General features: G+C 38.7%; 1 protein-coding gene across 1 annotated transcript; it reads right to left on the minus strand.

Moving 5' to 3' along the window:
- Positions 1-846: 846 nt before the first annotated feature.
- Positions 847-26,396, minus strand: DYNC1LI1 (dynein cytoplasmic 1 light intermediate chain 1). The gene is made up of 13 exons (XM_058802789.1): positions 26,199-26,396; positions 25,831-25,904; positions 15,124-15,240; positions 13,374-13,604; positions 10,077-10,246; positions 8,824-8,917; positions 7,058-7,193; positions 6,589-6,700; positions 5,131-5,190; positions 4,960-5,004; positions 4,308-4,428; positions 3,981-4,139; positions 847-1,859 (listed from the first exon to the last, which is right to left on the minus strand). Exons 1-13 carry the CDS (start codon positions 26,363-26,365, stop codon positions 1,747-1,749), a joined length of 1,599 nt encoding a protein of 532 aa, XP_058658772.1. The 5' UTR covers positions 26,366-26,396; the 3' UTR covers positions 847-1,746.
- Between the last annotated feature and the right edge of the window lie 333 nt (positions 26,397-26,729).

Here is a 26,729-nt window from a genome sequence, read left to right on the forward strand (position 1 = left end):
GTATCCAAAGGGAGGGTGCCAAGAGGATGGAGCCAGGCTCTTCTTGGTGGTGCCCAGCAATAGGACAAGAGGCAACAGCCAGAGAGTGATGCACAGAAGCTCTGCTGGAATGTGAGGAAGAACAGCTTACTGTGAAAGTGACTATGCACTGGAACAGGTTGCCCTGAGACACTATGGAGTCTCCCTCACTGGAGATATTCAAGAACTGCCTGGACATGATCCCGTGCCATGTGCTCTGGATGGCCCTGCTGGAGCAGGGAGGTTGGACAAGGTGACCCCACTGTGGTCCCTCCCAACCTGACCCATTCTGTGAATTCACCAGAACCACTACAGAATGCAGGAACTGGGGAAGAAGAGTACCACCATATTCAAAATAGAGAGATTTCTAACAAATCAGAGAAATTAAGACTGATTAAAAAAAAAAAAAACAAACTAGAAAATCTGAGCTCATTAAAATGTCTTGGCAATCATTTGATCAGGATATATCTTTTACATTTCCTAGTCTGAGGCTGTAAGCAGAAAATAACCACAAATTTCACAGAGGAAAGAGCAATGTTCAACATTTGTGTACTGGAAGCTTAAGTCAAGTCCTAACCTTGGTCAACTACTACTTAGACAACACACTGCAGCCAGCAGCAGGATCCTTAGTCTAATGTGTGCTCTGAAAACACTGCAGCACAAACCACCCAAGTCAGATAAGCTAGTTTCGCTCCTAGGAACAAACACTGCAGATTTATCCCCTTCCTTCCAGAAACAATGTTTTAAGGAAGTTTAAATATTTGCCACTGATGTTATTAACTGAGAGGTGAAAATATAAAAGCATGTTTGAAGATGTTTTGCACCACATCCTTAGATGTAACTGTAAACAAACAAGAACACCATGGCTCCAATGAAAGTTATTTAAATTTGAATGCAGAGAATACTTTATTAACTGATTACAGTTTTGATGACCAATTTTAAACCGTAAGTAGTGTGGGAAACATAGTGGGGGACATTAAGGCTGAGCCATATATATATAGACAAATCTCGATACTGATATTCTGTACATTTAACCTCTGCTTTTTCTTTATACATCTTTTATTCAGTGTCTGCAATTAATCAAAGAGTAATAAACAAAAGAAAAAAAAAACCCCAAACCTGGCCACTAATTTAGTCTTATACCCGGAATGAATTTTTGCATGGGTTTTTGAATGCAGTGTAAATTTCAGTGGAGATGAAACAGATTTTTTTAACCATATTCCCAATTAAGTGTTTAAGTATAACTGGAGTTTGTTGCTATTATAGATTTGTGCAATTATTTTTCTCTTTGAAAAACGAGCAGTCATTCTCTCATGTAGAGGTTAAATCTATTTAAGATAGTATTAAACTTACCTAACAGACTGGGAAATCAATATAAATTAAGTGCCCGTGGTGTGTATCAGTTTTCTTGCTCTAAACAACCCCTATCACTTAAGTGGACATACTTGCAATTTTACAGAATTACACTGACTTTTCAACAAAACCCAGAAAAAAAATTAATGTACTGGTTTTGCACTGTGAGCAGTGCTTCTACACAATGTGATAACTGTTTTCCATCTGTACAGCTCCCTTTTGTAAAGTTGGGCAACACATATAAAAGAAAGACAGACATCAATGGTTTGTGTTCTGAAAGATATTTCAGTTCTTTAGTTCCAGTCACTGAAGGAAGAGGCAGAGGCAAGTTTGAATTATCCCAGAAAACTGAACAATTGGTTTTATTTGGTGTCTTCAAGATGCTTCACCTTCTGTGGGAGATGTAGATGATGTAGGAGAGACCATTTCAGGTTTTCGTGAAATTCTGTCCAATTCTGCCTGAACATCTGTTAAAACTGGCTTCTGACCTACAAAATAAATGTGTATCATTCAGTCATGTTTATGAAAAGCCTATGGTATCTTCAATTCTCAAATCAGACAAACCCCAGTAATTGTTACTGCATGCTTTAGGTGCACAACTAAGGTATAAGGCCAAAACCCAAAAGAAACAGAAAGGAAACAGTAGAGAGAAAGTCACATCCTTTCATATTTCTGAAGAGTTAAAGTATAAAATAATAAATACTGTTAAGACTAGCAGTTATGACTGCTTCTACACAATTTTCTGTATAATTTGAATTTGAAATAGTAAAAATCAGTGGTTTCACCAAGCCCAGCAAAGCCAGTTTTGTGTACTTGATCAGCATAAACCTGACACCACTGCTCATGCATGCACACAGACCTGCAGATGACAAATCCCTTTCTCTCCTCACCCACTTATCTCCTCCCTAACTTGAACTGGAACAAACATTTGTGCAGCCACACTCTAACCTAATTTAAGCTCAAAACACACCATTTCCCCCCACCTTTTTAGTTCCTACTCTTTAGTCTAGGCTTCTAGCCCACTATGTTCTATAGCAAGAATGGAGGAGCCAGCATGGGAAAAGGCAGTGCAGGATTAGGACTCCAACACTGACAAGAGTGCACAGCATCAGTAAAAGAATGTTCTGACACATGTGCAGTTGTAGCAGCATTCCAGCATCCTTTCTGAAGATGCAAATTAACATGAACTATCCATAAAGATAATTTTGGCCAGATGTACTTTGCTGCTCTTCAAATCATTTAACAAAAGAATACTGTATTAGAATCAAAACAGCTAACATTCCAACTACTAAGCAGAAGAAATTTCCCAAAATTGCTGCTGAGGAAAAGGTAATTCTCAAATCCCAAACTGCTGTCTTAACAGACAGTTTTCAGATTTGAAGAGTGAGTGACACAAATATCACTAAATACAGACAGCAAACATTGAGGAAGGTGAAAAGGCCACATTTAAGCCATGTTTGTTTGTATTTATAGTAATTCCTTGAAAACACAGTCCTTTCTGATGCTAAACTGGCTATAACCCTAACCCTTCATTAGTTGCATAGCAGGAAATATCTGAGAACTGTTTTGCTCCTTAATAATTAAATTTTGTCCTTAAAGTTTCTGCCACAACCCCAGACAGAACACTTTTCTGGAGTACTGCCTCTGTTTGCTTGGCATCATCCAAACCTGCTGCCAGCCACTCCCCACAGGATTTTTCAGTGGGTGCTCTCTGTGCCTCATATTGCGTCAGCTGCATTTGTTTGAACAATCTCCATATGCTGTTCAAACTGGCACTGCTGACTTTGCCTACAGCACATTAGGAAGCACTCAAACTTTGCTTAGCCCACTGAGTTCTGCACTTAGAGAAGGGAAGTGTGCACAGGCTAAAAAAAAAAACAGGGTTAATCTACACAAAGTGTTAGTGGGAAGTGTGAAGTACCAATGAAAGACCAGCATTCTCCCCTAAGTGCAGGAAGGAAGGTGTCTGTGGACACATGATCTTAAATAATACAGAAACATTTTAAATTGGAATAGCAAGAAATGCCAGTATAGTCCTGCATCTAGCTTTAGCACTGTCACTATTAAACTTTCTAGATTAATAGTAATTATGAATTGCTTCATATATAAACAGCTGTCAAAAGAAAACACATTAAGTATTTTTACAGGCCGTCACCAAACTCAAAGTGCTCATCACATCAGAGCTAGAACTCTAGTGAAAGAAAATTTAAAGCTATTTTAATACTGGCAGTATTGTCAAAAAGAATCAGCTTGAAATACAGTCCTAACCTATTTAATTAAGACTAGAAAACCTATATAATTAAGACTAGAAGAGGCATATGGCATAAGCCATTTCATTGGAATGGTGGAAACAAAGGGAAAAAACAAGGAACTCATGTAGACACGATTCATGCTTAAACAACTACATGAAGATTGTTTCTTTGATCCTCTGAAAGCCACAAAAAGGCAATACTAAAGTGCTTTTTTTTTTAACTGAATGTTTTTATATATATATATATAAAAACATTCAGTTAAATATAATAGTATTCATACTTTTGATAAACAAAACTAACAGGAACAATCCATCACTCAATTTAGATTGAGTCAATCTTTAATGTCATTAATCATACCTGACTTTTTTGCTGATGGTGGTAAGTTGCTGCCAGCACCTCCAGTCCCACCTCCCCCTGGACTGCCACCAACACCACCAGGGCCACCAGGAGAACCAGTTTTCTTGCTCAGGAGACTATTGAAGAAGTTAGCCAGGACTCCTTCAGATGTAGCTCCAGCTACAAGGGGAAGAAGGAAAGAAAAACCACAACACAAAACCAACACAGATTTTCTAAGTAAATACTTATTTAATGTGTTAATAAATCTAAATAAGCACATTAAAGCAAGCAGGCAAAGCAATTATTTTGCTTCTCCAGCTGCATGTGTGCCCTCACAAGAAAAAGTACCTTTCATATTGGGATCAATCTTTTTTGACCCAGTGGGGATAGGTGTAACACTGGCAACATTCGATGTTACAGATCTATTTGGTGTCCTAGGAGATCCACCAGGAACTCTTGGTGAGGCATCCTATTAAGAAAAAGAAAACAAAACAAAAAAAAAAAACAACAGAACAAATCTGAAGTGTAAGAATAGATTAAATGAAGCATTTTGTTATTTCTCACAGCTCCTAAGCTTTTGTATTTTAAATGTAGTATCTCATGCAATTGAAACGAGAAAGGATTACATTTTGCTGATTGTGTACAAGATTTTTCACACTTGTAGAACATTGTTAAAACTATTAACTTTGGTGTAACTAAAGCACAAGAGAAGACTTTAATTTTATCCCCATGAGAAACCTGAAAATGCCTCTGGCCATAAATGCCTTCTAACATACAGAAAGGAAAGCCAGGACCTTCAGCCATTGCTGTCAATACAAGTTGTCGTGACTCACTGTGGAGTGTCATAATTTGAGAGCACTATTTCATAGAGTCTTTAAATACTGTGTAGTTAAAAACAGTTGGTTCAAACAATATTTGACAGTGCAGATAAAAGCAACCCTCTAAATATATAAAAGTTAATGATTTTCATGTGATGATATTTAAAATTTTTGTTACTAACCACTGGCCTTCCTGCAGCAGTAGGTGGTTGTTTAGCCAACTGTGACTGAAAAAGAACAAACATACACATGAAGTGTTAGATATTACAGTGACTAAGAATGCAACCCCAAATTTATATTGGGAATGTTGTTAAATGAAACTCTTGTTGCTTGTTTTATAGATAGAAAATTACCTGCTGCTTCATAAGAAACACTTGGTCATCCTCTGCCACAATTTCTTTTTCATGAACAAACTGCAATACAAAAACATGACCATAAATTTGACTAAAAGAAAGTAAAAAAAAATAGGGTTTTTTATCTGCTGGTGAATATGACCAAAACATTCAATAATGAAGTACATGTCTAAAATACTCTGATTGCTGCATATCACGTTTTTCATATTTAAGACTGCTGTCTCATGATTTCATTTAGGCCAAGTTAATTAGAAGTGAAATACAATTATCATTAACTCCTTTGACCTGTTAGGCATAAAGCTGTAGATACATTTGTAGAAAGACCTACTAAAAAGTTCATTTAATTGTTCAGTAAAGAGGAATTAAGTAAATGGTTATAAGGCCCATTCAGGAGTCTCAGGATCTGTCAGAAATGTTCATGGATGCACACACTCTGCATCATGCCCCCGTCTCTGGCAATTTATTGAGGCCTCATTTCAGTATTACTTTATAGGTAACTATGGCACACATGACTCTTCACCTGTGTTGCATCACATTGGTGCAGGAACTGGACACAGACATCTCAGATCCCAGTTCTATGCATCAAATTGCAAGCACTCCCCTTCCAAATAAGCTCATCAAAATTTTTGCCCAAGCAAGCATGGCAAATATTAGTATCAAAGTTTATAATCCAGGCCTGAAGTTTATAACTGTGCAAGAGGAAATATTATCAGTTATATTTTCCTTGGATACCTATTTAAAATGCCTTGATATTTTCCCTAAAGATTTCAGAAAGGACACAGTATTAGTTTTCTCCATTAAAATAATTCTCACTTGAAAATAAGATCAGTCACAAAGTCTTAACTTTGTTAGAAAAAAGTTATAGAAATATTTGCCTTCAATAACCTCCGAGTGCATGGGACTCCACTGCTGCAGGAATTTTGTTCAACAACCTCACATATGTTTACAGGTTGTTCTGTCAAGGCTTTTGTTAGATAGCACATTGGAAAATACACTGAATATATGCAGAAGCTGTTTGCACATGTTTATTTTTTATTTTACACTGTCTCAAGCTTTCTTATTTTAAATACTCCAAAAGAAAGAGAAAGTATGAAATGATAAACAACTCTGAGAAAAATGAAATGTTCTTAAAAAAAAAACCAAAAACTGAGAAACTGATAAATCATGTTTAGGCTTTTCAATACCAAATATGCCTTAAAAGCAAAACAAGTGTATTTGTAGTCTTGAATAATGTAACAGTGGAAGAAAAAAAGGTGTAAGCTGAAGAAGAGCTATACAGAACAAAACACATAATGATCTTTTTAGTTAACTAAAGAGCAACTTTAAGAACAAAATAAGAACACCACCCTGTGGTACATGACACTTTTGATAAAATGGAAGCATAGCATCAATGAAAGAGAAAAAACCTGCAGACAAATAAATAGCAAAGCAGTTAAATGCAAAGACATCTCAGTGTACCTTTCTGACTGGTGGTTTTGTTATGATATCTTCAAAATTGTCATCTGCTTTTAGTGTCTGGAAGTTCTCATGCAATATTCCTATCTTCTTGTCATTATCCCAACCTGCAGGACTAGAGAAATAATTATTTGGCTTAAAATTCTATTGCTACTTCAGGTTATTCTTGCATGCACTCCTGAACTGCACCCAGCTGAGAGCCAGCAAAGCTGTCACAGTGCCCATTCTCCTATGCAAGCTGGTTATTGATCAGTATGAACAAGTAGAAACTAGTTCAACATAGCAGAAAAAATCACTGGGCTTAACATTTCCCTTTGGAGCAGTGAGTGTTTGTAATCTTCATCCACTGGCCCTCACCAAATTCCATGGAACTTCAAAAAGCATAAACCAAAAAAAGGCTCTAAATGCTGCTTTAAAGTATTGCACAGGTACATTTTGTAAACACACACACATAACAGTGCAGGTAACTTACATAAATACAGCATCTTTTTCCACAACAACAGCTGGAACATTGAAAGGAAATCCGTACAACTTCTGGACTATATATTTATACACTAAATCAATGTTTTTGTTTTCTTTTACTGAAGTGTAAATAAGTGCTGCCCCATCTGAATAAACATGTTAAAGAAAACTCAGTTTAGTGGCTAGTAAAAGAAAATGAAGTAACCTTTAAACTATCAAAAAAGAGTCAGCTACTTTGCAGAATTTTGAAAGGGAATACAAAACCAAAGCAAAACAGGTCAAGTAACTTGCAACATTTCATTCTGAAATAAGCTATTAAGTAATTTAAATCAATCTTTCTTTTTTCTGCATTTGTTTTAGGCCAGCTCAACTGGTTTTCAGTAAAACTGAACTGATTTTCAAGTAAAATTAAGGCTCTTCTCACTTTCAAAGCCCCCCAGTACCAATGGTTTCAATACAATGCCTTTAAAACAGTCTTCTGCTTTTAGTGAACAAAAATTCTCATGCCACATCCTTATATGTTCTCATTATCCCACCCTGCAATCACTGCAGCACTAACACTAGCAGCTTCAAAAACGCCAAAGACCGTCCACTTTCCCATCTGGTATATTTTAATTAGGGGAACAAACTCTTACATATACAGTGATCTGCTTTTACAGGAAATGAAGGCATACGAGTTTACTATGTTTCAGTTACTAAGAGACCAAGAGAGTGCTTAGTATTCTAGCAGAGTTTGGTATCAAATTAACACATTATATGCACAGGATTAATAAAAGAGAATTTTTTTCTTTGGGATTGTAAAAATACCAAATTGCCTAATTTATTTCTACATGCCTGCAATTCAAATCCTAGAAGAAACTTACATAATGCAGTCTGACTCCTATTCTGTGAAATTTAGAATGGAATTTCCAGTTGTACAGGGCATATGCAATCATGGAGGCTAATCCCTACTATTTTATATTCTTCTGCCACACACAAGAGTTACTACATAATTCCATCTTGAAAAATTAGGTCTTGGAAGCCCTTTGAAGGAAGTGCCATTTTAACTGAAATTTCTGGCTCTTGAACTAATTTTTCTATTCATCACCTGCTGTCCCTCCAATATAATTTAAACTTCCCTTCACCACAGCACAAATGATGACACAATGTAGGCATGTTAGTGGCATCTAAAATCTAGATCTCAGCATGTCTGTCTGACTAAACAACACTAGACAGTATTTTATACCCTTCTTCTAAAAAAATTACGTTTAAATATAATAATAGCACAGCAACAGCTTCTGTGCATTGTCTCTGTACCAATACAGTGGACTTTGCCTAGAGCAATTCACACTTCTTTCCTTCCATCCTAACCTCATCCTGTAGAATTACTGAACATGGAGGAGACTTCATATTTGGGACAAAATTAATAATATGCCTTATGTGCATCTGGAGCAAGATCATACTTAAATGAATTATCTTGTTGTTATTTTAGAGAGCTTGTCAGCTAAGATGTGCTGTTCTGAGAACTGATTTTCTAAATGTGGAAATGGAGGCAATAAGGCAATTCATGGTAAGGGGACATACTAGAAACTGTAGCAGCTGTTTTAAAAAAAAACAAGAAAACAAAAAAATTTAATTCAATGTTGCCCATAGGGGTAGCTGAAGCAGACTGCAAGCTACAGTAAAAGAGCTGCATCCTACTTTGGTACAGACACAAATATTCTTTTAAGCTTGTCATAATTAATCTAAATGTTGACATGAGTAATTATATCATCTTTGTGATGTGTAAAAGGATACATTGTAAGCAAAACCGTCTGATATGTGACTGAATGAAGTCGAAGTGTTCATCTCTGTAGTCATGCTCTTTTTCCAGAACACTGATGGCATCACACTGTCAAAATAAACACAAAATTAATACACTGCTTCCAGTCATCTGCTAAAATAGCAGTGCTGCTACACATCCAGTTCACAAGGGGAAAGGGAGATGGAGTGGGGTGGGGTAGTGCACAGGAAAACAAAAACCTGCTAAGAGAGTTCAGAAGCACAATTGAACCTTTTTGGTTTTGATAATACATAACTGGATGTATATGGAGTCAGCATAACTTGAGAGTTCAAGTGACTGGAACTTTTCATTCACTCTCCCTCCCCACTCCAATGCATTCCCCACTCAAAATCTCTGTTGAAAACTTACCACTAAATGATATCACCATTTTTTACCCAATGTTTTTTACACACTGTGGCATTAAAAGACAGTGGATTTAATCTGGTTACTAACTAGCTCTTTCCAAAGGCAAAAGGAGGCAAAAGCAAAGAATATGGAAGCAGAAAAAGAAAAAAGGTGTGGGGGCAGGTGGAGAAAAAAATAGAAGGAAACTAGCAGGTGAGAAAAAAATGCTGTTCAAATGAGAGGGTTAGCCTTCCAGAGAGGGAACAGCATATGCATCAAAAGGTTTATGCCTTCCCTGGGGGCCAGCAGAGGCTGCAGAAGCAGTATGCTTAATGCCAGTGAGAATTGAGGAGCTGGGGGGAAAAAACCAACAAAACTATATAAAAAAATAGCCACAGGAGAACCACACCATTGTTTTCTTTAATATGGTTACATATCTAACAAACCAAAACAGATCACATGAACACCCTAAGAACTGAGAACAGTTAAAAGTGAACTGCTTCACTAACTACAATTCTCAAAGAAATTTATCTTCAGAAAAATATCAAAAATATTAAGCAAACCCACTATTTTCAGAATATGGAGGACTCTGGAAATCAAGGGGAAGTCTAGTTGCTTACTGACTACCTCATTTTTGTGAGCAAAACCAGGTCTGAGGTATTTCTCAATTCCTTAAAAACTGGTGGAACTAAAGGAAAAGCTACTTCCAAAATAACATTAAATAATGGGTTCCAGAAGATAACCACTTCAGTATTAAACACTTTTAAGGAGTTCTTAAGTGAGGTATTCAGAATAACTTAATAACTGTGTGCTTCCCACCCCAATCCACAATTGACAGAATTACTTCAATAAAATATGCAAAAACCTAAAACATGAAACAAACCTTTGTACAAACTACTACTACTGGAATGCCTAAGTTACATGTTAGTGTATCTGCACCCAGGGGTAAAATCACACTGTCATCTTTGTCTTCCTGTAATGAAGTATTTCTTCTCTGTGGAGAAGCTGGAAAATCCTCGCCTGGTTCTATATACTCCTGGAAGTCTCTTACCACTGAAAGTAAAAAAAGTTACATTAAAACATCAGCTGCTTTATTATTTCAACAATGATTTCCACTGCCATTGATCTCTAGCACTGTACTTCCGCATCTTGGTGTTGAAAAAACAGAGCATGCACCTAATCCTGGCTAGCTGCTGGCTCTGTGCAGCACAAGGGAGAACTAGCAAGTCTGAGATCTGCTGGATTAGCAGCCAGAAGAACATGATCAGATAAAACTGTCCATAAGGACAACATGAAAGCATATTTTTTTATCATTGTGAAACCACTAGGCAGTTGCTACTAAGGATTACTGTTTGATCTGCTTCCTAAAGGACATAAGTTTCCTTCCATTCTTATGGCAATGTTAATGGAACAGTTTGTCAGAAAAAACCAGAATTAAGCCTCACACAAACTGCTTAGTTACTACTGTATACCAGGTTTTACTTACAGACCCTTTGTCCACACTTCACTCTCTGTACAGTGACTCAACAGTAGTATAAACAAAAAATAATAGAATACATAAACACTGGTTTTAACTAGCTTTATAATTACTAAATAGCATATTAAACATTTGATATGCTTTAAAATGTCAGATATAACTTTAAAATGTAGCAAGTAGGGTAAGTTACACTCTAACTTTCCTCTGTCCTAATTCTTGTTGCAAATCCTTGTCATGTTCTGCTGCACACGCCCAAGCCTCAAATTACACAGTCACTTACTATTCCTACATCAGGGATGCCATGTGAGGCATAAAATGCCTTCATTTTTCACATCACATGTCCTGTTCTACACAGCAGAAACAAGGCTCTACCAAACCAAACCGAAGCACTGCCTACTATTCCACAAGTAGCACATCCTGATGCAGCACAAGAAGCCAGGCAGCAAGGCAGCTCAGCTGCATTGTGCACAGGGCCAGTGAACTACAGCAGAACATCCTCACTTCTGTGTTAATCCACTGCTACTGTCACTAAACTGACTGAAGCCCTCTGAGTTCATTCCTAGAAAAGCACCTGTGCAATTGACAGAGTAAAACTTATTTCAATGCCCCAAAGAGGAAAAATTATATTAGGCCAAGATTATTCCATTTTTCTGCGGATCTTGGAGTTCACAATAACAAAAAGCACATGCACAGGTTATCCTCTCAAACTGTCAACACTAATTTAGGGAATGCTGCTAATTCAAGTCTGCTCCAAAAAGCTTCTTTGATTAACTGAATGTATCTGAAACCCAGAGTTCTCACCACAACATGCCAGTCACTCTACAATGTCTTTCCTGAATAATATCCTGTCCTGGGATAATTGCATAAATCCTCCAGGGGACCCTAAAATTCCCAATGTGTATCACACTAATCTTTATGTAAGTAGGGAAGGCAGTAAAAAGGAGGATTAATTTAGTACATCACAGCTCCAAAACTGTGGAATACTACCTCAGGTCTTCCTTAGAAACACAATTTCATTAAACACAGATTAATTCAGTGAAGAGGAAGAGCTATTTCAACCCTTCACACACTGCTGCTATGTATCCACAAATGTCTTTCTGTATCAGTTCTAGTCCTCACAGGGTCTGTCTTTGAGTGAGTGGAGTTAAGCTGCTAGAAATGAAGACACACACAAACCCTCAGTAGATTTCAGTCCTGGTAGCAAGTTAAATCAGTTCTCAGGAGCACTGAGCTTGACAGGAATCTAGCGGGATCCCGTAGCCAAAAGCCAGGCAAGCAATGTTCCCTCCCTCCTTTGGCAGTGTCAAGCTCCTGCCCGCCTAGCAATGCATGAAGTCACTTCACAACAGGATCAAAACAAAAACCAGCTTCCAGTCACATCTGGATTGTGTCCAGGGTCTCTGTTATACCCAATATTCAGATTACTTATATCTGTAAGAATTAGACCAGATGATAGAAAACCAAAACAGACAAAACTAAATGGATTAACATTTTTTTCTTGACTCATTTCATTGCTTACATTTTCCGGATTTTGTAGTTTCTCTATTCTGTTCAGTCTGTAAAGAAGCAAAACTAACAGCTATACAGCTTTGATAACACAGATACTGTATCCATACTTTCATCCAGCAAAATCCTATCCTGAAAGTGTTTGAGGGGATGTTTAATACACATGCAGTAGCATCCAAAACCAAACCAAAAAACACATCCAAGAGAGCTCAGCTCCTCCCACCTAAACAACTTCTTGTGGAAGATACAATCCTTGAGGATGATACTTCCCTTAGAAGAATCTCTCTCTTAAAGAGACAAACAAAACAACTAATATTTCCCATACCTCATTCCAGAGTATCTACAACTGTCACCTTACATTCCACTTCATGACAGCACAGCTACAACCTGCATTTCTAAATTAGCATAAGCACTCATTGCTTAAGAATGTACCAGTCAGAGTGCAACTTCAGACTTAAAAATAAAGTTTAATCATGGTATTTGATCTCAACACACAGCTTTCTCAAATCTCTTCCTTGTAGTAATTCACTGAGAGATGAATGGGAAAGACTCAAATTCTACTACCAGGGTTGCTCAAAAGTAATATGGAGCTATAATGTAAGTTCAGTCAGCCAGTTTAAGAAACCCTGCAAGACCTTTGTGTTCTGCATGTTTAAAACGAAAAAGACAAGATACTGGCAGAGCAACAAATATATAGCTCTGTTAAAATCAATAATAATTACAATAAAACTCTTCAAGTGGAAAGGTCCCAGACATGGCCATGCTGCCATGAATCCTCTCAAAATTTACACTTTTGGTAGGCACAGAACATGTCTCAGATTCTCTAACTGGCTACCTACAGAAACAGTTAAGAAGCTGATGTAGTGATCTGCCTTTAAAAAAATAAATGAAAAATTGAATGCTTAGAATCTTTTTTTGCTTGGTGAATCTTACCTAGAAAAATACATAAAAAGCAAGACTAATTTCAGCTGTGTTCATTCTGAATTTTTCCCCCCCTACATTGTTATTTTGTTAGAAAGAAGTACTAGTATTGTTCACATAGCTACTTGAGACTTATCTGAAGCTAAACTTGCTTGGTAAGTTCTAATTTTAAATAACACTTCTAATGAATGAAAAGGACTGCAATGGAGAGATTAAATGGTGCAGAAAGCATTAAGCATATTTAAATGGATTTCCATGTATTTGCAGAATACTCACATTTTTGCTCCATTTCTTTCATTTCTTCAGGAGGAATTTTTAACTTGTCAATATGTTCTCTTACAACACTTGCCCATTTTTGTAAAGAATCCAGTGCAGTCCAAGGTCTAGACATGTCTACTACCAACATAACTAGAGTGTCCTTTAGAGAGCTTGCCTCCATTGCAAATTTGAGAAGACCTTTGTGATACAGGTCACCATCCAAAATCCATACATTACATCTTGTTTGATCTACAAAAAAAAGGAAAAACATTTAATGAGATTTACTTGAAACACATCACTCCATAATGGCTACTGAATGTTCCTTGGACATGTGAAATACAAGAAGAAAGCAGATGATGTTTTATCAGTCCACTGAACACACATAATGACACAGCAAGCTGCAGCTTGTGGGGAGACAAGCTCCTTGCTTTTCATACTCTGATGTTTAATGGCTGAGAACTGAAGATCTTAAAAACATTATCTGAAAGGGAGGACCCAGAGAAAGCATCCAACATTTTCAAAATAGTTGTTCACCATTTTTGAGTAGAAAAATGTTTTCTTCAACATGCAACTTCAAAGAGAAAAAGTGGGTGAATTCAGTCATCTTCCTGCAGCTGTTGGCCTGCTCAGCTCTCAAGGATTGCCATCTCCCCTTCAAAAAACTCCATCTGACATGCTTGGCTAACTCTTAAGAGTATAGAATATACCTCACTATACTCAAAAAATCTGAAGAACTGTAAGATTGTAATGACTGAGTTTGACTTAACAGACAGTTTACTCTTCCAATTTGCAAAAGGACAATCACCATACAAATAGAGCATCCCACTGTTTTTCCCCCTAAAAATACCACAATACTACAAATTCACAAACACTCGTACAGTAAAAGAAGAGATGTTGATTCAAAATTAGTTGGCTTCATTAATTACATTTCCTTTCAGGTAAATTTTTATTACCTGTTACAGAAGTTCTGAGGAAGACATTTAAAGCAAACTCCCAACCTTCTTAAATCTGGTTCCAAGCCATCTTTGAGACCAATACCCAGACATGAATGTCAGTAAAGCAGGTGATTTCAAAAAAAAAAAAAAAAAAAAAAAAAAAAAAAAAAAAGACCAACTTCTTCTAGTTCTCCTTCTACATGTTTGGGATTTTTTTATAGTGGGAGTTCCCATTTTTCTCCAAAGCTTCCAGTATATCCTTACTAACATCCTGTAACTCCAGGTACTGGGATATTAAATAGGATCTTAAACATATTTTTTCCTTTCCAACCATATCTTCACTCAAGTTTTTGGGTTTTCTTGTTTGTTTTTTAAATCTCCTTTAGCACTGTGCACAATTTCCTACCCATCAGCCAATGACAGTAGTCTTGCAGATTGTGTGCCAGCAAGACAAAGGTTTCTCTGCAGGTTCAGGATAACTGCTTGCCACAGCAACTGAAATGGAAGATAGAAGCCTGGGCACCTCCTCCTCTAGGCCTGAGGAACACACATCTATTCAGAATGCTGCAGCTAAGTCGGCTTCCCTGGTCTTTTCTTTTTAGCTTTTTCTTTTGACAGGTTCCTCTCCTCCTCTACCACTTAAGTGGTCATTCCTGGTATCTACCGGAGAAATTACACAGACTAAATTCCTTATGATACAAATCACTTCTGGCATAAGCTGGATTCCTGCATTCTATAAAGACAAAAAAACATCCCACTGTCATTTCAAATATCATACTACTGAACCATTGCTTTCAAACTGGTTTAAGATATTGTTACAAATACAGACTCACCATCTCGGTCTTCATCATGCACGTTTAAATACAAATACTCCATTCCTCTTCCTTTTTTGTACTCCTCTATTCCTTGAATTTTTCCTATTAAGCTAGTTTTACCTGCTCCATCTTCACCTGGAGAGACAGAAGTAAGATACCACTCAGTCTTTAATCACAGTTACATATTAAAAACCACCTGGGGCAAGAAGAAAACCATATCCTAACAGGGTGGCTGAGCTCATTAGAGTTTTGAAACACAGCCGGTTTTGCCCAAACCATCCATCTGTTCTAAGTGCATGTTTCAGCTTCAAATACTATTTCTACTTATTGATAAATGCATTTATACCACCAATTGTGCAACCTGAAATAGGCTCTTATACCCATCTTTAAATGGATATGTTAAGGAGCAGTTAAGCACCTCAAACAATTTCAGTCTTTCAGCTACAACCAAATTAGTAATAAGGTTTTTCTAGAGTTTAATTCAGAGTAAACTCCTCTTAACAGTTCAGAACTCTCTCATTTCAAACAGCACACTGAATAAAGCAAATCTGTTACCTCAGCTTTTATGAACTGGTTTCTTTGAATATTTTCTCTGTTACAGATCTCAAGACACCTTAAAAAGAAGTGACAAATCGGAAGCCCGCTGCCTTACAGTACATGTGTGTGTGTTTGTATAGCATAGAGATAAGCTTGCAATCCAGATCCATTCACTCCTCTCCCCTCCAAAGGGAAGCCTGGATAACCACTGAACCTTACAGCATATGCACAATGTAAACATCACAACTACTGCCAGAGACCCTTCTTGAAAAGCTTCATTTATAGTCACAGCTCTCAGAGTTGGAAAACTTCATGTGCCTTTTTTCCAGTTCAAAAGAGTAATCAAGCTGAATTTGGACACAAAGTAGGGGTTTGCCAGTTTGGTTTTTTCTCTTATTTGCAGAATGATGAGTATGTAACGGACATTACAGAATTCTTGAAACTCACAGCTTATAAAATTAAGGTTAATCCCAAGTTCCCAAGAAGCACATTATTATTTTGTGTCAAACAGAACATTTTTTCCCAAGTCTCTCCTATAGAGGGAGAGTCTAAACACATGCTACTAATCACACAACAAAGACAAAAATTCAAGGGCAGTAACTTTCACTGCTAAACATAATGACATTTTCCCTTTAAAGAGAACTGACCATGCTCTTATAGATGTCACTCAACGGAATGAACATATTTTAAATGAAATATATTTTGAGAAAGAGAGAGAGAGAAATAAGATCAGAACTGAAGTTTGAAGTCTAGTTAAGTATAGACAAGTTAAATGAAAAATGAAGTTGCATCCCTTTAACTTTTCCACAATTTAAGGGTTCATTTGTGAGTTCCTGTATTAAATCAAGATGTACCTGAGCAGGTACAATTACAGCTAGTTTTAAATAACCATTGAAAAGCAGTATTACTTTCTAGTCATACATCAAGCTTTTCCTCTTGCAAAAATATCTTTTAAATAATTCTGATGAAAAATAGGAGAGTTCAAGCTTCATCACCGTAGATGAATTACAATTCTTCCTCTGCCCTCACCTCTGTACTTATCCAAGCTTCTTGAAATTGTCATGTATGAATAACTGAGAAGACTTTATTCACTGCTGCTCTGACAAGTTATGAAGCTGCTTTAACTTTGCCAACAATGTCTGTATGATTCATTGAGCTATTTTACCTTTCTGAATTGGTAGCTTCAATTAATGCGTGCCAGCAGCAGGCTCAATAGGTAAGACAAATCAAAATTTGTTATTCCTTTTAATGACGGGTTGCACTTAAGAGCTTTCTGAGTTTCTCAGAACAGATAGCTTCCAGCTAAGTTCTTTTGCATACTAGAGTTTGATTCACACGGGTGACAATGAAGATTTCAACTTGCTTGAATTTGGGAAGCTTTATTATCTCCTCTGTGTATACACCAGTTCTTAAAGTAGCTGCAAGATGTCTAAGAAACTCCTGTGGTTGTAAAAGGTTCTGCCCCTGATAAAAGATACATTCAACCAGTCTGAACTAAACCATACTTATACAGATGCTAATATCTAGAAAACTATTGGTACAAAGTGCTCAAGCTAAGCAATATAGGCAAACTTGAAATATTCTTCCCACGAGCCTCTTACTTGTCATGGCTCTGTGTTATGTAATTTCCTCTCCAGACCCGTATTTCCAAATGCCTAAAATAAACTGGAGTTCAATACTGTTAAATTAATACCTTATGGCAAAGTAAGAACTGGAATTTTATTTTCCCTTCTACACTGAAAGAAATTTTACCAGTACAGCACAAGACAAATTGATTTGATGTAAAATTAGTACCTCTGGACACATATGCACACACAGCAGTTATTTCAGCCTTCCATCAGTTCCTTCTAAGAACAACTTGAATTTAATCTGTTTCATGAGGAAGCCTGTCTGTTCTCTTGTCCTTAGCAAATACTCACACATTTCAAAACATCAAGACCAGGCAGGTGGATCACTGACACACATAACAGTGCTGTACAAGTTACTGCACGAAGAGAGCGGCACTCATCTTTCATGAGGGAAAGCTGCAATGATGCATCAGTGAAGTCTGAAGTTAGTAATACATAAACCAACTAGTTTACAAACAGGATGACCCACTTGCAAAGGTACAAAATAGCTGCCTAGTCAAATGTGCCATACCTCATAGGAGGTCCAGAGTTCTTGACACATTTAAGCCAAATTAGAGTCAGTATTATTTAAAAAGCTGGGAGGAAGTAAAAACAGGATCATCACTTATGACACAAGGACTTCCTCCTTTTTGCCCAAACAATTGATCATAAAGGTGAGGCAAAGAGAACTGTCTGGACCAAGAGAACAGTTCATAACAGATGAACTGTTTCATGTTTTATGAACAGAGTCATAACAATACTTTGGGGTATAAGGGACCTCCAAAGGTCAGCTAGTCCAACACCACATTAGTGAAACCTAACATGTTAGATCTGAGGTTTCATCTACTTCTGCTTTCTATGTGCAGTATGTTGCATATACCTTTTGAAATCATAACAACTGCAAATGTATTTGTATCCTTGTTATTATTTTTCCCAGCCTAGTCTTCAATAGAAAACACTTGAAAAGTCAACACACTTTGAATATACTCAGTTATGGTGGGAAAGAGCAGCAGCAGATTTTTGCTTTGTAACTACTCTTCAGCAACAATAAAAACCAGAAAATCTTAAACCAGTGTTTATCTAAAACTCCTAGGTAGTTTTTAGAAATCTTGAGATCAAATTAATTCTAAGTGCCAACTTTTAAGACTTCTCAAAACTCAAACATTTTATTGTAATGCCTTTACTATTTACAGAATCTTCTCTCAGAGGAAAGGGTAATACATGTGAGGAAATTAAAGTCTATTAGCTGTTGTAGGTTTGATTGATAATGCACAACATATCAATACAGCTACCATTAACTGCTGCCTGGGACATATACAAAAGTATGTATGTTCAGAAAAAATGTCAACCACAATACATATATACTCACATATGGCCTTCCAAATTACAAATCTTAACACATTTAACACATTTACCTTTTTTTTTTGTGATACCTCTACAGTATATGAAAAAGTAATGCTGCTCAGTATCAGACAAAAGGAAAATTTCATATTCGCTAGGTGCAAACACCACTGCCTATAAATATTATGAAACAATTCTTTTTCAATTGCTACTGGAGCAATAGAGAAAATAGAGATTTATGCACCTTCAAGAATAATTACCATCATCCTCCACGTCATTTCAGAATTTTGGAAAATCCTGTAGCTTCTTTATTTTTAACAGTGGGATAATTAAATTAACAACTGACTTCCATATATAAGCTCACAGAGCAAAACATTTCTGACACAGCATTTCTGATATAGCATTTCAAAGTAGAATAAAAATCAGGTAGATTTTGCATCCTTCTTTTGCAAATAACAAAAAAATACCTCCTTTTGCAGAGTAAATACTAAAGAACAAGATTTCTCCATTATACCAAAATGCACTCACACATTAATACAACAGTGAGGAAACAGAAGTGATGTTTCTAGCAAGCGGTGCTATGCAAAGCTGAATACAAGTAAAAGAAAAACAACAGATTTAATTTTGCACAGAAGTCAGGCTAGGAAGCAGTTGAAACAAAGCCAAACCAATCTGCTTACACACAGTACTTCACTGTCTTGTTAACAAAATGGAAAGTCTTATACTCAACTAAACAAACGCTGTCGCATTTTTATCCACACACTGCCACTACTTCATTCCTCTGAGGAGCTCCAGGTTGGGGTTGTGAAAGCTCCTCTGTCCAAGGTGCTACTCCGCTCACAAAACAGATTTTGAAAACATCCTTCCTGCTGCTGCCCCCAAACATATAGGAAACTGTAACAACAGAAATCCTTCCCAGCCTCCTCCCTTCTCACTACTCCAGGCAAAAAAACATCTTTGCTGAGCAGAAAAACAAGTATCACTAAATGTTCTGCCACAATACAGAATTTAGCAGAATGGTGCCCCCAGACAGGAAGGGTGGGCAAAGAGGTGAGTGAGTCTCCTTCTGTAAGTGCAGGCAAACAGCATTTATCTAGGCCCTGCTACACCAACTGTTCAGCCATAAGCTATTACATTAGAGAGGACTTAGGCTCTCCATTACAGAACTTCCTCAAACTTTCAATTAACATTTTCAAATTCATAATATTTACTACTCATGCTACTTCCACACTTCTTGCAGTTTAGCAAATGAAAAGAGAAGTAGAATTTCACTGGTCCTACAACTAGACATTTCTTAAAGAAATCTGTACATGGAAGAACAATCAATGTGTTATCTGCAGGACAGACATGAGCTTTGACTGTCTGTTTAAATTTTTTCTCCATTGTAAAGTGTCCATTGTGTTTAAAATATGTCAAGGCAAAGAAGCAAGAAGTGAAGACTTCTTTTGTGTCATCAGTATTGGTAGCATGCCCCTCTTCAGTCCAGGACTGTGATTTTTTTTTAACAGCTCTTTGAAAAACCCTGGATACCTTACTTGTTTGTAGTCTATAATCCTAGTGGTTCCTTGAAGGAAGTTTTGTGTTTGCATTTTAAATCCATCAATTAAAATTCAGCTTGATATGGGAATTCTACAACTCATCTCTAAAAAAATCATGTTCAAACAACGCCAAACAAAACCAGAAGTAATGGTCCCAATTAACATCTTCTGCACACCCCACATCCCCAAGCATGCTTTTGTGAATCAGCTTTATACTTTTTACAATGCAAAAGACAGCTTCTGGGTAGAAAAATTCAGAACATTCAATATCTTTAGCATAAAATATTGAGTATTTTTATTAATTGGAAAAAATCTATCTTGCTTAAGTATGATAGAATAAAAGCCATCAAGTCTGAACATGAGTTATTGAATGGGGCTAAGATGCCTTCCCAGAATCCCAGAGCAATCTCTGTTCCATACCATGTGGAATGCCCGAATCCCAACACAGTGGTGTAGAGACAGAATGATCTTCTTCCTACTAGAACCAAACACATGTGCACCATAGCTATTTTCAAGATAAAATACTTGTCACAAGCTAATAACTGCCTTTTCTACAGCTGCATATTAGTGAAAGAAGCTTGTTTACACATTCTGTACTAATTGAAGAGAGTCTTTTACAGAACAAGACCAAAATAATCAGAGTAAGCCAAATTTAGTTTGCTTTCAGAGAATTAAAGAACAAAATTCATGATGCTGAGGAGAGCATACAATCTCTCAAACCAACATGGAAGCTCACAATAAGTAGGCCATAACAAGTTTACAAATAACTTATCACTAAACTTTCATTTGCTCGTTGAATAAAAATTGTCTCCTTCTCCAAGTTTATTTTACTCTGCCAGATAAGTCTTTCCCCTCACATACTATTCACTTGGTATATGTGTGACACTGAAAAATTAAATAACTTTTCTGAGGAGCTCCTTAATTGCACTTCAGCCTTTCAACATGACAGAAAGCAGATTGCAGCCAACTCTTCCAGCAAGTCTTTAGCCATGTCCTGCACCACAAGAATACATGGGCTGACTGTGGAAACAGGTACAGCAGTAATGGTGCTACCTGTGCTTGGAGAGACCCACAGCCAGAGAAAGGCAAATATTGCAGAGAATTCTGCAGTGACTATGAACAGCACCCATTCCTAACTCAGTCCTTCTCCTTTAACATAGCAGGAAGTGTCTAGTTATTTTATCCAGGTTCACTACCAAAAGAGAATAATCCCATGTTAGTATCCACAGGACACCTTTATTGGTACTCCTGCTATTAACCTGCCTGGAGAACACAGAAGCACAGTTCCTTTCACTGTTCTTCACCTTTGGAGCTATTTCTGAGATAGATCAGTACCCAGCAGCACCTCTGACACCAAGGAGACAAACTAAAATAAATGCAATTCAAGAATTTCAGAACTTTCCATGCTGTTTTAAGTTACTTCTACTACACAACATCCTTGTAATTCTGGATTTTTGAAAGGGTATTATAGCAGGAAGGGCATAACAAAGAAGTACTACTTAATTCCAAAAAAATGTAGCTACAAAACAAGCAATTAGAATTTTATCTAGGTCATTGCCCCATCAAAACAATTGACACTTTAGAAGCATAACTCTGCTGACCTAAACACAATTTGACTACATTTGCAAGGCTTTCATTGCCTGCAGAAGGTGAATTAGTTGCAAGAAGAGGACAAAAAGAAACCCTCTGAGTTAACTTCTGCAGCACTAGGGAATATTTGAAATATATTTGAAGAAAAATACTTGAAATTAATAATATGGACAGTATGAACAAGCAGTATTTTATCAGTTTCAATGATTAAATGATAACAATGAAGCTGTCAGCTTTTTGAAAAGGAAAAATAAAAGAAAAACTAATTTTTATAGTATTGAGTACAAATTTAAGTAAGCAGATTTTATACCCTCACCAAAATTTGCTGTATTAAAACTTAATTTTTGAGTTCTTCATATTCCACAGGTCCACTAGAAGAAAGCAACAAGCTAAACCTGCTGTTGAAGATATGTAGGGGATGGCTGTTATTTCAGAAAATGGTCCAGGTACACAAGTGTACCTGAAAATTAGCTGTGGATTCTTTCCAAGCATCCTTACAGCCACTGGACAGGAGCAGAGCTCCACAATTCAAACAAACAGCCCTAGCCCTGGGAAGTGAGATGTCTGAGGTAAAGAGAAAATGTGGACATGAGGCAGCTGAACTCTCACTGCCCATTAAACTCAAAGCTTTTATCATCAAATGCATAAAAACCCAAGCCCACTAGAGATTGTGCAATACAGACACACAGTCAGGCACACGAGTGTCACTGGATGGCTTGACATTGTTAAAACTTCAGGCAGAGAATATACTGTGCTTCAGAGACAGAGGAATGCATGAAACACAAAGCCAGATCGAAAACAACCATCGAATTCACTTGCCAGCTGGAAGCCTGTGTGCTGTGCATCCTGGAATGACTTTGAACATTGCTGCTTGAATGCATGCAGCATTCATTGGACACATTATTAGTTCAGGTCTCTGAATCAGGCCTCCACACATTCTACAGCACTGTGGATTCCATTCAGTCTGCAATGGTGAGATGTCAGCTGCTCCCCTCTACCCCACTCGCTGATATATCAGAAAGGGAATGAACAGGAGAGCTCCCAGCTATAAGCATCAGTTTTCCCATCACAAAAACCATCTCCTGTGAACAACTACCTTTATTACACAAGTGAGCAAAAGACAGTCCATGAGAAGAAGAAAAAAGAGAAAAAAAATTAAGCAAGAGCAACAGTAACACTGCTTCAGCTATCTACAAAAAGTAGGTAGAAATATCAATGAGAGCACTCAATTTCCTTAAGAAAGCATGGACATTTTACATTTTCTGCTGGTACAGTTTGCTAAACAAGGTAGCTATGGCCACTATGACAAAACTACCTAGGAATCAGAGCATAAAGGACTTACAGTAAAGTTTAGAAAAGCTTGCACTTTTATTATTTGTTCGTACCACAGAAAGATGAGAAACTTTCATGCCACATCTGGTGCCAATCAGAGTTTAAGCTTTAAAGAATAATAGTTATTGAAAAAATGTCTGCAAGTGGAACAACTTTGGAGAAGTAAAACTGTAAGTCAACTAATTTTGGGCTGATTTTGAGCAAATAATTACCAGCATTGTTTGTTAACCTTCGCTTCACAAAACTATGTGCCATATCTAGAGATTAACATTTGGCATTCCAGTCTCTTTTAGTTAGATAACTCCAACTGCTTTCCAGGTTCTTAAAACTGAGATGTTAACACAGCTAAAAATAAATACTGAAATAGCAGAATTAGCATGCCAGACACAGACAGGTTCCCAGAACAACTAGGCATACAACTTCATGCACTGTTTGAAAAATAAAAATGCTGTAGGCAAATTAGAAAACCTGTCCTAGCAAACAAAAGAACACTACATGGTGGGGTTTACCAGCTGGTTTTTCAGGGTGGGGCCATGAGATGTTGGAGGTTTAAGGGATTTTTTTAATGCAATTTATATTTAAAATAAGCACTCATTTGTTACTATAAATAATATTTCATGTGGCAAGTTTTGACCAATATGACTGTTTATAAAGTAAATATTTGCCTGCCACAAATTGACTGAAAACCATCAAGATGCTGGTCAGCTTTACACCTTTTCCTCAAAAGTACTGGAAGTATAAAGAAACTGAAAATAATCATGCCAGGAAGTGCTTTATATTAGTAACAAAAGTTAGTACAAAACTATCTAAAGGAACAAAGCTTGAACATAGAGGAAATGTTTGATAACAGAGAAACTGTAAACACAGTTCAAGAATCCAAATAGACAGAATTTCACATACTGAATCTGTCCAATACTGAATACATAAGACCTCTCCTTTTCCTGTGATGTGGTGTGCTTCAGGAGAAGCATCATGACTTGCAAGTGAACAACAAAGATCAGGTATTCTCATGAAAAACATGCCCATGGTTTTGGACTCTGGCCAGTCCTCAGATTTGGTATTCTTTTTCCTAAATACATGCCACATTTGGGGGGTTTAAAACCCCTCTTGGATCATGGCCTTCCATGAAAACACAATTCCTAAGCAAGAATTAGAATTTCTTTTATAAATCTGTACATTTTCCAAAAAATGCATCAGTCAAATAAAGGAAAAAAGGTATTAATTACATTAAGCCATTCTATAAGCTCTACATAAATGGTAAGAAATAAATTTCTATACAACAGGTTGTACAGCACAAACTAAATGAACATTTGGAAACAATCTATGCTATCCTTTCTAGCTCTGAAGGAAGAAGTCTCCAGTTACTGAGCACTAAGGATTACCTGACTACGAACAGAGGGGAAAAACAAACAGTGTAATCTTCTTGACAAGGATCACAGCTTGAAGAAGAATCTTCCAACTTCAGCAAGGACAATCATCCAATTTAGGTTCAAAGTTTCACATAAAATGCTATCAATTGTTATGAAATATTTCCTTTGTTTAGTATCACTGCAACTTCCAATCTCAATATCCTACTTAATTACATAACATACAAAGCAACAAATTAAAGGGTAGTAAGTCTTGTGAGAGCTTCAGAAGACCATGGTATCATCCTTGCACAGTCTTCTCTTTCTCCTTCTCAGTTTTAAGTAACCACTCAGCTTATCAAAACAGGAAGAAAAGGATCACAGTGATTGCTTTAGGATTACAGAGGGGAAAATAAAAGCCTAACTTGAAGAACCTCAAGAGAATATAAACCACAAGACTACGCAGAATCATAGTGTGTACAGTCTGCAAGAACATCTTTACTGAGTTTTAACCCTGTTTTCAAATATTAACACAGTTCTTTCTGAGGACAGGGAGGTTGGCAAAATGAGCAGAAAAAGCAGCTAGTTATAAATCCATACAGCTGGACTCATTATGTTGTCTACTGGTAATAGTATTTAACAGTCTTTCAGGAAAAGCAAAACAAAGCAAAATAACAAAAAATCACACCACACTAATAATAGTACTAATAATTATTCATACACATATACTTGAGAGCATCCATTTCTCTCTCTCCTCCACGAAGCTTTTAATTTTGACGTATCATTTTCCTTCATGAATTGCAGCTGGGTGTCTCATTACCGCCCTATCAAAGTCCCCTTCCGTACCTGTCACCTTGCCGAGGCCAGGCTGGACTAAGGCCCTGGGTGGAGATGCCGGGGCGGCAGCGCTGGGTGCGAGTGGGCAGGGCAGAGCCCGCCCGGCCCTCCCCGCCCCCGGGCCCGCAGGCAGCACCGTCATTGATGCCGCTCGGGCCACGGAAGCGTTTTTGTGTCCGCATGACACACCGCAAGCGCCGGCAAGCGGCACCGCCGGCCCCGGGAGCCGCACGCCCCCCGAGCAGAGACAATAACAGCTCCCCATCCCAGCCATCCCCGCCTATGGAGCCACGGTGGGGGAAGGACAGTAGGGTATTATGGCGAGGTACCTACGATGAGGGGCGTATCTAAAGCATCTGTGGACAATCTCCAAAATGAAGCAAAGCCCATGCAAGGGAGGAAGCAGGAGGGCTAAGATAGCGCCTTGCCACCCATCACTCCCCCCTCCCCTCGGGGCGCTGAACAAGGGAAGCCCCAGGCACCCAGGAGAGGGCTCAGGAGCCAGCCTGTGTGCGGCGGGGATGGGGGCAGGATCGGGATGCTTTGCTCAGTCAGTGTGCGGAGGGGAAGGCACAGGGATCAGGATGCTTTCCTCACCCAGCAGGAGGACGTTCTTTCCCGAAGGCAGCTTGGAGCGGGAGCGCGTGGACACCTCGCTGAGGATGCAGGACCTGGCACGGAAAGGCGACAGCGCTTAGGAAGGGTCTCCCGCTTCCTCTCGGTCCCCACCCTCGCCCATCTCCTGGGGATGGGGGGGGGCTACGGCATGAGGGGCGGGGGGCAGGGCAGGAGCTGCCACTGCCAAGGGGAGGTGCCCCCCCCCAACTCAGTGACTGGGAGGCACTGAGAGCCACCGGGGGCGGGGAGATTATCCAGCCCCTTCCCCTCGCCCCCCGCAGGGTACCGAGGCGCCCCGAGGGCGGCGGCCAGCGCGCCCGGGTCCGCGGGGCGGGGCGGGCACTCACCAGAGGTTCTGCCCATCGTCCTCATCGCCCGCCCGCAGCTCCGCGTTGTTGTTGTTGGCCGTGGCCGTAGAAGCGGCGGAGGAAGCAGAGGAAAAGCTGGCAGCCGAGCCGAGCCCGGAAGAAGAAGAGGAGCCGAAGGAGCCAGCTCTCCCCACCGCCGCCGCCATCTTCGCTGCTGCCTCCTCCTCCCTCCCCTGCCCCGCCGCCTCCCCGGGACGCGGAGCGGGCGGCGGCGCCGCGGCGCCGGCGGGGACCCGGATGTTGGGGGGGCGGGGCCGGGGCGGGGGCAGCGGCGCTCCGGCCGCTCCCCTCAGCCTCTCCCGCAGCCGCCCGGAGCAGCCCCGAGCGGCTCAGCCCGGCTGCCTGCAGCGCCGCTCTCCCGTGCGAGGTGCTGCCGTGGGCAGGTGTTGCCCGGGCAGCCCCGGCCCTGCAGGAAGCACCTCGCATGCAAGAGAAGTAAGTGCGGCTCAGGGGCAAGGTGTGCCTGTTGGGGAGGACAGGGTGGTCATCCTCTCCAAGAGGCCTCGTCAC

Source organism: Ammospiza caudacuta, chromosome 1 (assembly GCF_027887145.1).
Source record: "Ammospiza caudacuta isolate bAmmCau1 chromosome 1, bAmmCau1.pri, whole genome shotgun sequence".
Lineage (NCBI taxonomy): Eukaryota > Metazoa > Chordata > Aves > Passeriformes > Passerellidae > Ammospiza > Ammospiza caudacuta.